General features: G+C 41.0%; 1 protein-coding gene across 3 annotated transcripts in view; it reads left to right on the forward strand.

The window, feature by feature from the left end:
• TBX20 (T-box transcription factor 20) overlaps positions 1 to 14029 on the forward strand; it is a 34479-nt gene that overhangs the window by 3700 nt on the left and 16750 nt on the right. For all 3 annotated transcript variants that reach the window (XM_071804828.1, XM_071804829.1, XM_065831214.2), the window contains exons 3-5: positions 85 to 249; positions 5490 to 5598; positions 11285 to 11443. In XM_071804828.1, coding sequence (XP_071660929.1) covers positions 85 to 249; positions 5490 to 5598; positions 11285 to 11443 — 433 coding nt within the window. The remainder of the gene's footprint in view (positions 1 to 84; positions 250 to 5489; positions 5599 to 11284; positions 11444 to 14029) is intronic.

Raw genomic sequence — 14029 nt, forward strand, 5'->3', positions numbered from 1 at the left:
TTTTTATTTTTAGCAGCTTTTCAGAAGCTCTCTTGTTTCTGTTCTCCATCCGCATATTTATTTTCTCATTTGCCTGTATTTCAGGAGAATGTTTCCTACGATCAGGGTTTCCTTCTCGGGAGTGGATCCTGAAGCCAAATACATTGTGTTAATGGATATAGTTCCTGTAGACAATAAAAGATACAGATATGCCTACCACAGGTCTTCCTGGTTAGTGGCTGGAAAAGCTGACCCTCCACTCCCTGCAAGGTTTGTAGATTTTACTGATGGTCATTTCTTTATATTCTTTACCTTTTTTTTTAAGTTTTTTTTTTTTTTTTCCTTTAAGAAATACACGCTATAAATCTTTCCACCCTGTTTGCAAACAGAGCTCTGAGACTTTGAGTCCGTGCTTAACCAAGTTGATTGCAAAACTCTTGATTAATTTCTGTGATGCAGAATCGGGCCTCAGATCTCTGCTTGAGGCTTGGTTTATACTAAATGTTCCAAGGCATGCAGGATTTGGCTAAAGGCTCTTTATATATGTGTATATATGTTTATACACATATATAATTTAAATGAAGTTTGCCTCAATTCAGATAAGAAAGCTTTGCTATTTTTACTTTTTTTTTTTTTTTTTTTAATATATTGATTTGTCTCTTGGGTTTCCTTCCCCTGGCATTTCACCTCATAATTCAAAACAATCCAGGCACCACCAGCCAAGTCCACGCAGAAATACAATATTACCGTTCAATGCTGTTTATGCTTGAAATTCTACTATTTCTTGTTGCTCAGTGTTTACTAACCAATAATTTTATTCTTGCTTTTAGTTGTCTTTTAGATGGCAGACAAAGTATGGATCAGTTCTACAGTACAGAGATTTATTTTTAAATTTGTTTATTTATAAATAATGACATTTTCTGAGACATTAGGAAAAAAATCAAGTAAATTACCCTCCTTTTCTATACAGAAAAAAAACGCTGAAAAAAAAAATCTAAAATAATTCTGTTAATGTAGTTAATGACCAGCTCCTTTCAGCATCAGGAAACTGAGGCTGCAGCGCTGGGCTGTAGGGTAGGAGCACACTTCAGCAGAGACCCACACTTCACTGTATTCAGCCCAGCACTTCAGTACGTACTTAAGCACCCAAGTCCAGTAAGACTGAAGCACATGTCGAACGGCTTTGCTGAGTCAGAGCCGGAGATATGGAAATAACGTGGATGCCTCTCTGGCTTCAAAGAAACTTTCCGTAGAGGGCTCTGCGCAGGCAAACAGATCCGCTCCAGGTGGCTTAGCACAGGGTTAAGAACTTGCTTATTACAGAAAGGGAAATTAGAAGTGAAACACAAGAAATGCAAGCACATTCATGTGTGTGTGTAAGAGCACGGGGACCCAATCCTGCACACTTTCTTCATATAAATAGTTCGACTGAAATCTTGCTGACTGTTGATCTCTGGAAGGTGGCTCAGGGAAGTAAACAAACAAAATGCGCATGCAGAGAAGCTGTGATTAAAGACAGCAACCTAAGAGTTATGTCGGCTTTGTTTTCATGGCCAAAAACTCCTTCTTGCAATGTGGTTAACGTCTGAGGGCTTCATTTGATGTATGGTAATAGGCACTGATCAAAACCCAAAGGAAAAACATGGATCCTGCTCCAAAAGAGTCAGCTTCAAAAGAAGAAATAAGGGAAGGACAGAAATAGGTTTAAGGCAGGGTTCTCCCTTTCTTATTTTTCTGTTCAAGTGCCTTTTGGGATACCTTTAAATAGACTGCTAATTCACACTGTCCGGCATAGACTAGTTCAATGAGGAAATACTGACAAGAGTATAAGACGAGATTGATTCTTGGAATAATTAGCAACTGCCATACTGATTGTTTTATAGCTAGGGTCAAACCTTCTTGAGTTTAATATTTATTATCATAAATATAATATTATACTGCGGTAGCTCTTTAAGGTCCTCATCGAGTCAGCATCACTATGTGCAAATGCGTACCTGTGCTGTTTCATTTTGGGTTGTCTTCAAGAAGTTTTGCCCCTATGTTCAAGTGGTACCTTTGCTGTTTCATTTTCAGGATGTTTAGCCAAAAGAGACATAGCATGGGCACGGAGTACTTTTTCTTTTTATGAACAGTACTTATATACACATTTATACACCTTCTCCTTCTTATGCTCCTGTTTGGTGAGAAAAATTATGTCAGGAGCTTCAGCGTGCCAATGTTTGCACTGCCTGTGCTTTTTCTGGAGTGTTAATGCATCTTTAGAGGTGGGAGGCCTCTGTCTTGCTCAAGCAGATTAAAAGTAGTACTCCTCCCCACTTGAAATGGGTTTGGTCCTGCTCCAGTAACAGGAACCCTTTATGAAGTTATGATTTCTTGTCTCCCAAACACGTGGTTTTAGCTCTCCTTACTTGAGGCGCATCAGTGAGGGGTGCAGGCATGCTGAGCATCTGGGTACTGGTATCGAGGTGCTAAATGCCCACTTGCATCACTGCCTGCATCTGCATAGGCACGATGGCATCAGGGAATTATTCAGGGCTCACATTATGTATGGGTTAGGTGCTTTGCTCTTTCCACCATAAAAATACCTTTCAACACTAAGGCAGCTTTTTTAAATTTTTTTTTTTTTTTTAATTTAATAAGCATTCTGTGATTCTGTTTGAAAGATTAGCCCTTCAGGGAACTTTCTACAAAACCCAGTTTTATCCCTGTCTTCCTGCTGTCAGCATTTAAGACAAGTTTATGTTGCAATGAACACTTAAATACTTTTCAGAGAGTCTTTTGTAAATGTCCTGAAGTGCTATCTGAAGATATAATTCCTGTGTGATGTTTTGTTTGTTCTTCCAAATTGGTAAGACCGTGTGAAACATCAGTTTAATAAGTTTCAGCATGTACCTTTATTCGGTGTTCTTCCTTTTTTCACCTCCTTTTGCTCAGAAGTCTGTCTCTTTTTTATTTTATTTTTTTTTTAACCGTATTTGGCTACAATAATTTGTTTAGTGAAGTTATAGTGTTTGCACACTTACAGAACTCTAGGTAGGAAACCTTTAAAAGGTATCCTGTTTTGCAAATTATTTGAGACATTGAGGTAATTAAAAGCAGCATCCACAGGGCTTGTAGGACCAGATCAACTGTTAAACTAAATAGAAGGAAAGCAGCGTCGCATTCCTAAATATGCAAAAAGGAAGCAGTACCTGAACTTTGCATATATCATGAAACATTATACACCGTGGAGCAAATTCACATCCTAATATGGCTCCGAAAGCCTTTGTGAACTGGAGCGAGCAGCCGTTCTCCTCTGGCTGGCCTTAGAGCTCTTGTGAACTTCTGGGGGAGCCTCATGTGCTGCGCTGGAATGTGCACACTTATTTCTCTAACCCCTTTGCTCGTGCACGCTTGTGGTCTCTTCAGCTTCTACTTCAGAGGGCGATGTGTTAGGTTTTCAAGCCTCTTCGCTGAGGCGTATGAACTCAGGCTGTAGGAGAAGCATCTGGATAGGTGTGGTTCACCAGGTGGAACCACATGTTGCAGTGGGATTAATGGTGCGTAGCAAATAAGTAAAGAAAGGTGAGGTCTAGTAACATGTCCATGTAACCAATATTCAGGTGCCCATCCTTCAGTGACTTTCCTGTCAGTGCTCTGCAAACATCCAGGTGCTTCCTAGTTTGAAAGCAGTGCCAAGTATTAACTGCCTACAGTGTAAAGCAAATGAGCTCAGCTTTTAGACACATGAAGATCTTTACTCATTCCCCAGCACATACTTGAAATAGTTTGACTTTTTGCTCCCAATTAGTCAAACCTTGCTGACTATGATGCTCTGCGGTCACAGCAAACATTAGTAGCTATCCAGACATTCAAAACTGGGAGTCAGGCTCAAAAAAAAAATCACAAGACTGACTGAAGAGTTGCAGGACATACTTGGGACTTTGTTTTGTTTTGTCTTCTCTAATTCAGGGCTCTAAGGGTTGAGATTTTCAGTTTTTTTCAGGAAGGCAAACAATTTTCACGAGAGGTAAAATTTTTTTCACGTAATGAGATTCCAGGTCTTGGGTTTTCAGATAACAACATGATTTTTCACAGGCCTTGCAGTGCAATCAGCTGAGTCGATAACAGTGAGGACACTCGTATGGTAGGAATATTTTACTGTGACAGGAACCCTGGCTCAGCATCTGTCTGATGGACTTAGCTATACCAGCCAAGTTGTGCTTTGGATCAATATAAGGAAAACATCCTGCACATCTGAAGCAAGCTGTGCTGGTAAAACTTCAGTTTCACTGTGTCTTGGGGATTATGCTGGCAAAAACGGAGAGTACAGGATCAAATATCCTTCCTCTTTGAGCAACAGAGCTGTGCTCCCTGGAGCCTTTAGTATAGGCATTCCTTGATTAGGGATCAGTGTAGTGTATCAGAGAGTTACGCCCCATCATTTAGTGGTTTTTCCATTCTCCTCTCGCCTAACCAAAATCATAGCTCAACAGCAACAAAAAATGTTTATCTTTCTAATCCGGCATCTCAGCACTGCCCCACCCACCTAATGGAAGAAATTCATCCGTGTGGCCAAACACGTCACCTGAAATGAGAGTCAGGCCCTCAGCAAGTGATAACCGACACCAACAGAAGCAGAACAGGTCTGGTTTGCACTAGTTGAAGGTCTAGTTCAGCTTTAATTCACTATCACAAAAGAACATTTGAGTTAAATAATTTTCAGCAATACATTATACCTATTAAATCATTGTTTTAAAATAGCTTGGCAGTTGTAATTAGTCTAGTCATAATGTATATACCATTGTATCTACATGTCTTCTTTGCTTCCTTTTCTTCTGCTTAATTTCCCAAGTGGTGGGTTGTTAATTACAGAGCTGCAATTAATTTTTTCATGTCAGACCACTGTGCTGGACTGCAGCCTTCAACCTCTTATAAACAGATGTCACCACAGCTAATGCGTGATCGAGTGCAGGTTAAAATCATTATCACAGCTTAATGTTACATATAAAGAAAAATGCATTTTTATCTACATTCCCCCATTATCTCTCTAATGACACCATGTTTTTTTCTCTTGGAGCTGTAGTCATTGTTATTTTAAGTGCTTGTTAGTACAGCTGTGGGGAAAGACGTGATCAATTTTTCATTTGGAAAAGACACAACAGCAAATGTTAGTTAATGTCTCAATTTTAGATAACTAGATAAAATAATAGGTATGGTTAGAAAGCCATCTAGCCCTTCGACATGGGATTCTTCATTATGTTCCAGTGAACTAAACAGCTCAAGTCATCTGCTTTACTGTCTTTCATTTATGGCCACATTTCAGGCATGCATTAATTTGGGGGGAGATTGTGTCTTGCAGCTCTGTATTAACCCTGAGCTCTCAGGAAATCCCTGTCTGTGAAACCACTGCATATCCCAAAAGCAAGATATTACAGGCTTTTAATTTCATGTGGAAGTGGTGCCTGTGCACAAGACAAGAGGTGATATTTTTTTTTTGTGAGCAGGCCTTTTTCCCTGTGTTTTTTTAGGTTGTACGTGCACCCTGACTCCCCGTTCACTGGAGAGCAACTGCTGAAGCAGATGGTGTCCTTCGAAAAAGTCAAACTCACCAACAACGAGCTGGATCAGCACGGCCACGTGAGTAGCCTTCCTGGTGGGAAAGGGTAGAAGATCTGACATAGAGGAATCACTTGCTTGTGCCACAGGGATAAACTTGTGGGAGACACCATGATGCTGAAAGGCTGCTATGGCCCTCACCTTACAGATCTCTTGGCTGGCCCTTCATAGTGCAGTGGAAGAGAATGCCGTGTGAGGCTTAAACATGTTGGGTTTTAATCTCTGTCGTAGAAGAACAGGTGACTTCAGAAATCAGGTTTTTTACCTGTTGTAAGGTAGAGCCCAGGCCAACAGTAGTGTTCAAATTATGTGCTTACTGTCATCAGAGACGAAACGTCCATCGGGGACAAGCTCAGGGTGGTGTTGAGCATCAAAGTGAGGGAGATAAGGGAGGCAAGTGAGCTTTTTATTGTTCGTTTGCCTGCATTTTGCTGTAATTTCACAGTATGCTCAGCTAGCAAGCTTGTACGCTTTTCCATGTGTGCTTGGATGCTCACTTTCATCACAGACAACCTGATAGGGTTGGGTCTCTCGATAAGAGCTCTTTTACTTCCAGACTTAATGCAGCATGGGGACAGAGTCCTCATGCATAAAATACTGATGTGACACCAGAGCAAGGGCTACTGAATTATAAAAAGAAAACAACTGTGCCTCAGTTGCCCTTGAAATAACTATAGGTTACTTGCAGGTCAAGGTGTCACCAGGTGTACTTGGGCCTTTAAAAGAAAGAGGTCCCAGCTTTGATTGGTACTAGTTTGTTGTCTCAAGCCCCAAGGCTTGGTAAAGGCCCCAAGCTGGCAAATAGGATGCAGAGGGCTCTCCTCTCACTATGCTCCATCGGTGAGGGCAACTCCTTTAGCTACCTGACTGTCTAATGGTTGGTGGTAAGAAAAAGTGTTGTTTGTCCTGTCCCCTCCCCAAGAGTGCCTATAAAGTGCAGGAATGCCTTGGTAGTACTTCCAAATTGCAAAGAAAGAGCTAAAATTGTTGTCTCTAGGCTTGGTCATTGCCTGGAGGAAGGCTGGAAGAGCAGGGGGATGGGTCTGAAAGGGCTGTTGACTGGGAATGGGGAAGTTAAGATGAAAGAGCATAAATGTAGAGTTGGTAAATTAAGTGCTGGGAAGAGAAGAGTGATTTTGAACTCCAAATCATGCATACAGGTAACTAACCTGTAAAGCCGAATAATTGTGCTGTACACAGTGTGAGAAATACCTTCCCTAGCGTGGTATTTATTGCCTTTTTGGACTGTGTGAGATGGTGGCCGTTTGTTTGAGCTGTGTTCTCTGCAATGCTTCTCCATCGAAAGAGAATTCTTACTCACTTCAAGACCTAAGAATTGAACTGCAGCCCTAATTTAAAGGACATCCTGGAAACAACAACAAAAGTAGTTAAAAAACAGAAGAAAGTGCAGATAGATGCCTCTGTGTTGTTCTTTTGTAAAGATCCATTTGCGGGTATATTTTTCTTTAACCCAGTTCCCACCGTTGTTCCTTTCCTGACTAGTGGAGAATGTATTTTTTTTCTCTTTTATTTCATAATCCGTAGAAGGGCAAAGCTGAAGATTTGTGGGCTCTATCACTGAGTGATGATAGAGCAGTATATGTGCGCGTTTAAAAAGAAACATTTTTCATCATAACAGGGGCCATGTGTGCCTCTAATAAAAGGCTCGCAGCAGTATATTGCAAACTAGTTAGGAGTGATGCAGTTCCCAGAAGCCCAGACGAATATAAAAAACAAGTAGGTCTAAGAAGCTGTCGGGAACAGAGACATGTGACAGAGCAAGAAGCTGTAATTGTCTCAGATACAGGCAGTGGGAGAAAATGATCCATAGTGTTTGAGATGCGGCGTCCTGATTAACTTTCCAAGAAGTGGCAGAGATGGATCTCATTCTTTATGTGAAAGCTTTGGACAGCTGAAGTTGACGGAAAGTTTTGCATGTTCAGTTAAGAATAAGCCCAAAAGGCTTGATCCCATGTTGAGATTTGCATGACAGGTGTTACGGCATTGTGGAACACTCTCTTTTTAATATTTTGTGGGGTTTTTTATGTTCCAAATCAGGGTGTCAGATTTTATCTGCTGACTTATTGAAGCTATGTAAATACCATCATTGGATGCCCAGTATAATTAAGGAAGAAATTAATTCTCTGGAGCTTTCAAGGAGGGCTCACTGTGGCATTTCTGAGCTCTTGTGTACTAAGAGAAGGGGAGAATTGAAATGCCTCCTGAAACCTCTCCCTTTTGAAAGAGCCCTTCACTGATGAGATCTTTTTAATTAACCTGCTAAAAATCTTAATTATGTTTAATAAGCCATCGTAGTTCCTGAGGAAGTTTTAATGACCTAGGACACCTCTAAATACTAGTTATTGAGAAGCTGGATCCCGCCTGATTCCAGTTTGTTATAGTTGCTTGCTTTCTTCATCTGCCAGGAGACAGTTTTGGTTGTTAAGGTAAATATGGCATTTTATTTGTAGGGTGGTTCATTTCCTGAAAAGGAATCTGAAGAGAGGCATTTGTTTGTTTTCTCTTATTCCAAGACTTTTGGAGTTGGCATGCATCTCTTCTTGTGTATCTTCAGAAGCATGCATAACCCCATAGCTATGTACGTATTCTCCCCTACCATCAGGCAGGAGCTTTATCCCTGTATGCACGACATACAGCTTGCTCCATGGAAACACATTCAGACATCTTTATCAGAAGAAGGAAATGGTTCCTGTCTCTGGATTTTATAGCCTAGCGAGTAATTCCCATTTTTCTCATTGTGGAACATTTATGAATGTGATTTTTAAATTTTTAAATTTATTTTTAGATTTATTTATTTATGATGTGATGTTTGTCACATGGACTGCTTCTTTTAGGACTTTTGGTTGCAGTTTGTTGGGGTGGCATTTTTTTCTGCTTTACGGTGAGGTGAAGCATGAGCATAGACATTATTATAAATTGCTTTTCTAGAATTTATGAAAACAAAACTCAAACAGATGAATGTTTGCAAAAGTAAAGACTAAGGTGTGAACATGGCCAACAAGTAACTGAAAGCAGGGGATTCAGAATAGCCACAAGGAGCAATGCCCAAGTGTTTGTTGTTGCTTGTTTACTTTTAAAATCAACCTGGCAGAAATTAGGAACCTCCATGCTTTTAGAAAACAAATTTTGTCTGGTAACAGTCTTCTTTGGTGAATGTGGAAGCCACATTCACAGCATAGTTCATGGATTCAAAGCCACCTTGAGGATTTTGCAGCTGGCATCCAGATTATGGCTGGCGAGCGGTCTGTAGCCAGTGGGAGCCAGATGCCTACAAACCTGTCTGACCTTACAGCAAACAGAAAACCCTATAAGGATGGAATCTGGTCATCTCCCCTGCCACAGGCTGTCAGCACAAATGCAGATGAGATGGCTGGGGGGTCTGCAACCATGCTGTACTGTCAATAAGCGTGTGCTGGGGGGGTTGCTGTAAGTATATGCCCTCAGACACATGATGTGAACTGTGGAGTTGTCCTATGCAGGGACAAGACCTGGATTCAAAGATCCTTGTGGGTCCCTTCCAACTCAGGGCATTCTATGATTCTATGATAGTGCAGCTGATATTTCCCTCTGGGCAGACCAGTGTGAGTGTGCAGAACAGGCATCGGGGATTTTCTGACAGCTACACCATGCAGGTAGGGGAGTGCTCGGACTTTGAGACCACCCTTGGATGCAGCCTGTGTATCCAACTCCCTTAGGTTGTTTTGATGGTCCTAACATAAGATGCATGGATATTAAGGGGCAACTTTGTGCAGTATCCTGCTGACTTTAATATCAGTGAATGCTGGCTGCAGTTGGCAGCCTGTGTGGGGATGCAGGTAGACCACCACATACACAGACCCTCATGAAAAAGAAATAGTGAGTTTAACCTTGGCCATGGGTCTTTTGTGACCTCCTGGCTACGTTCAGTACTTATTTTGTACCTGAATGAACTGACTTGCCTCTAGTGGGAATGTGCAGGGTAGAGCATCATGGCAGGGGATGTTATCCATGTGCACTTTTGTTTTGGAAAACTTTCATAAAGGATTACGTAGTCTAGTTTGAGAAATGTAGTTTCTTTATCACAATTCACGTTCACAGAGTAGTAAAAGGGAAGGGCATGTGTGGGAGCTCCTCTGTCACAGCTTTTTCCTCCTTCTACTCGACTGCTGCTCAGATGTAATGTCTCGGTGCGGATAATGCAGCTTTGAAAGGCAATGGGAAACGCTGAGCTCTGTGGGCCAACCTCTTGGTAAGCTCATAACCACCTATGCACCATCTCTTAAAATGTCCTTTCCAGATGCTTAAGGCAGCCCAAGTGACTAGGATGGTAAGGCAAAATTTTGCAAAGAGAGGGAAAAGTGCTAAGCACATTAAAGGCAAGGTCAACGGCCATTGTGTGTGCATGTATATAAAATGGTGAAGTGATTCAAGAAAGGACCTGAGCTGCTAAAGTAGACATGTGCAACTTTCAGGATGGTTGCTCCCCATCACCGTAGTGACTTTCTTGTTGCTGTATGCCCCTCCCAAAGTCACAGTGCGACTCTTAGCAATATTTGGCCCCAAAGAAGCAGCAGAGAAAACATTAATGGAAATTTTAGCCATGACCAAGCTGTCTTTAAGCTCTCTGCTACAATGCAATGTGCAACCTCTCTCATTGAGCATGAAATTCTGTACCACTTCTGCTGTGTTTCAGCTGTAGTTAACGCTTCCTGAGGAATGCACATTAGCTATTCCAGATGTACAGAGCTGCCTGTAACATCATTACGGCCCCTGCAAAATAGAACCACCCACACTATTGCCAATTTCGTCTTGTGACTGTGATTATGTCCAAAACGAGAACTGGTGTGAGCCGACCTCTGTATTTAATTCTTATATTGTAATACTGTGGTTAGACGCAGCCAAACAGGCCTCTAGCCAGCGGTAACCGAAGCGAGCGGGACTCTCTGTTTGACTCCAGTGAACGTTGAAATTGGTTAGTTGATACATTAGGTTTGGAATTGTTTTGGAAGCTCATAAACAATTATTAATGAGGATATAGTGGCAAAGCCTGGTCATTTTGGGGTTCTGTACTGGTTTCCCTCATTGCTTTTATTTTTGTTAGTCTGCAGTGAAGAGCAACTGCGCAGCAGTTTGCTGTAGAGGTTTGCCACAGTGAAAGGATCTGGGGAGGTTTTTTTTGGGTTGGGTTTTCTTTTTCTTTCTTTTTTTTTTTTTTGAGGGGTTCCTGGTTGTTGTCTTTCTGCACAGTTTTGCAAGTGTGAATTCTCAGTCATGAGCTTTCAAGAGTTACATATTTACACCTGCAGCTGCCACCTGCAAACTGAGGCACATGCTTGCAATAACAAATTATGCATATAAAACACCTCACCTGTAGGAACAGGTATTTGTGCTTCGAAAAACGTGTGCTCACCAGTGGTGTAGGAGTGAGAGGAAACTAGCTTTTGAGATGCCTACTTTTCCACCTTTGTTTTTGGGAACTGCTCAAAGGAGCTGGAGACCTTGTTCTGGAAATCAGCCCCTGGCCAGTTAGATTTCAGATGTCTCCCCTGCAGTATTAATTATATATATATATGTATATAATATATATATATATATATATATATATATTTTTTTTTTTTTTTTTTTTTTTTCCCTGTACAGCTCTATACCCTCCAAGGGTCCTGTTAACCTTCCTCTCAGGGCAGTGCCTTCTCACTCTTTCTTGCAGATCATTTTGAACTCCATGCACAAGTACCAGCCAAGGGTCCACATTATTAAGAAGAAGGATCACACAGCTTCTTTGCTAAACCTGAAATCAGAAGAGTTCAGGACGTTTATCTTTTCAGAGACAGTTTTTACTGCTGTTACTGCCTACCAGAATCAACTGGTGAGTACAGTTGTTGATTTCCACTGATTTGACTAAATCCCACACTGCTGAAAACTCTTCCCCTCAATCTAAACTAGGAAGCTTCCTGATATAACCTACCTCTCCATGCCAATGTCTGTAGTGACCGTGCCTAATCTAATTCATATTCAGGAGTAATTCTTACATATATGGGTAGTACTACTAACTCCACAGAGCTATAAGGATTATTCATGGGAGGAAAGATGACATGAAAGAGGCTTTTGTTCGTCTTCCCTTTTGTCTATACAAAGCCATTTGCATGTTATCATTTAGTCCCTTTCTACTTATACCTCATTAGGGAACTGTTCTTATTTGCAGTGAACTTTCACACCATGAACCATTAGCTGAGAGATATTCTGGTTTGCACAGGATGATTTCATGGGCTTAAAAAGTCATCTAATTAAGCTGTAAGGCTCAGACGTAAGGGGAATCACTCAGATGTGCTTTTCAGAGGCTGCCCAGATTACATCCAGATGTCTGAATTGCAATTTGCATGCCAGTGAATAATATATACAAAATGGAGGAGATCATAACAATGGATTGCTAATGAGTAATTTTAGGAAGTATATAAACAACCGGAGAGCAGAGGCTCTGCTTGACAGTGGATAAGGCTTTAATATTTAAGTCAGTGGAAATATGTTGGTGGCTTCAGTGCAATTCAGAGTGTGTTTTAAGGGCCTAATGACCATGTCACTTCAAAAAAAAAAAAGGACCTCTTTCCCTCTCTGTTTCCCCCAAGTTAAGACAAATATAAGTACTGTCCAAACACGTGGGCAGGCAGCATCACAGAGTCAGTGTACCTGCTGGTTTATTTTAAAAAGTCTTTACTTTTGTTTCATATTAAGAAATAATTAATTTCTAAATGTAATGAATAAAACAAAACTACTGTATAGGGGGACAAAGAAGCTATGAAGTTAATACTGGTAGCATTAATTTGATCCTTATGACAGACCTGACATCCTGCTTTAAGGCTTTAATATCAGAATGTATTGATTTAAAACTCAGATTTGTACACCTGAATGCTGCAGGAAAAGCATTCAGCATCTGTAATCTCAAGCAGATAATATTCGGATAGGCAATTAGATTTTTCCACTTTCTGTAGAAACCAGCAAAATAGTAACAGGCACAAAACCAGCCAAACCTGGAATTTATTTCTGTAGGATGGATCTGTGTTTACTGTTGATATTTACACTAGAGACGTGTCTAAACTAACCTTCCCAAAGCATATACATTGAGTCCTGTAAAATTTCTCAATGGAACATCTCCGGAACCCCTAGAGGTTGATGCTGTCTTTTTATTTATGACTAATGAAAATGGAGCCTTTTTTCATTTTTGCCATTTCTTTCAGAACTGTTTTAAGGAGGGGTTGATTACATTTCTGGAGGTTATTAGATAAAAGCTAAATACATTACACTTTCAACAAACTATCTCATAATTTAAAATTTAAAGGGCATGCATTTATTTAAACAGTCAAACCACTGCCACAGAGTTGAATTGTAGGTCAGATTTCATTTTAAAATGCTTTCTAGCAGATGTTCTCTGATTGTTTGTGAGACAGTCTCTCAGGAAAAATATGGCCATAAATGACCATGAGTCTCATCTGGCTTCGGTGGATACAAAAAGTTTATCTTGTGATGTCATACCAAATCTTTAATATTAGGAAAATGTAAGTTTTATTGGTGAAAATATGCTCAAGAGATGAATAGACGTCCTTATTATTCTGCAGTGCAGTTGGCTCAGTGTGTTGGTGATTTAAGTCAATGGAACTATTTAGAAATTGTCTTCCTTTTTTTTTTTTTTCAAGGTAGTTTTCAAAATGCTGCCATAAAAATGTTTGCTGGACATGAGCCACTAACCCGCTGCTCTTAGCAACATCACCACAAGTCAAGGGCTTATGGACATCTTGGGAGTAGGATGAGACAAGGTCCTGTGGCAAGGCTCAGGGTAGTTTCCATCATCTGCACCTGCACAATGAAACAGCCTCAAACCCTCAGCCAGGGCTGAGGTCCCGCGCTGCTCGCCCAGCCTGCAGGGACAACTGGTGAGCTGTAGCACCTCAAAGCAAGGACCTTCCCCAGAGAGCTGGCCCTGGGATGGACCCAACACGCCAGGCAGGGCAGGGAGCAGCCCAGGGGTGCAGTGAGGTTTTCAGGGTGGTGGAGCAGGTTGGTGGCAGCTGCTGGAGCAGCCGCTCAACACATCATTCATATACTGCACAACACTAATTAAATACTCAGGTTTTGCCTTTCTAAGCCTGTCCCTCTCTTTCTGAGTCTCAGGAGCCAGCTATTAAAAGTGAGGTGGTGGCCTCTTCAATACAGGCTTTTTTTGAGGAAAGCCAGGCTGACATAGCTGCTCAGTATGAAATGCTGAGAGCTGTTGATTTTCATGGGCTAGAGTTGGTAGCATTCACTGCCTTGCAGTACAGGTCCTGTGTTGTCCTTCGTCAAGCTCTAACTCCCACTTTTAGTTTTATTTCTAATTTTTGGCTGGGAAATCTGAATATGATGATGATGTCTCAGGTTTTATTCACCAAATCTCATTTGGTTGGGCAGCTAGAAAACTTCA

The sequence above is a fragment of the Patagioenas fasciata genome, chromosome 2, assembly GCF_037038585.1.
Source record: "Patagioenas fasciata isolate bPatFas1 chromosome 2, bPatFas1.hap1, whole genome shotgun sequence".
NCBI classification, from domain to species: Eukaryota; Metazoa; Chordata; class Aves; order Columbiformes; family Columbidae; genus Patagioenas; species Patagioenas fasciata.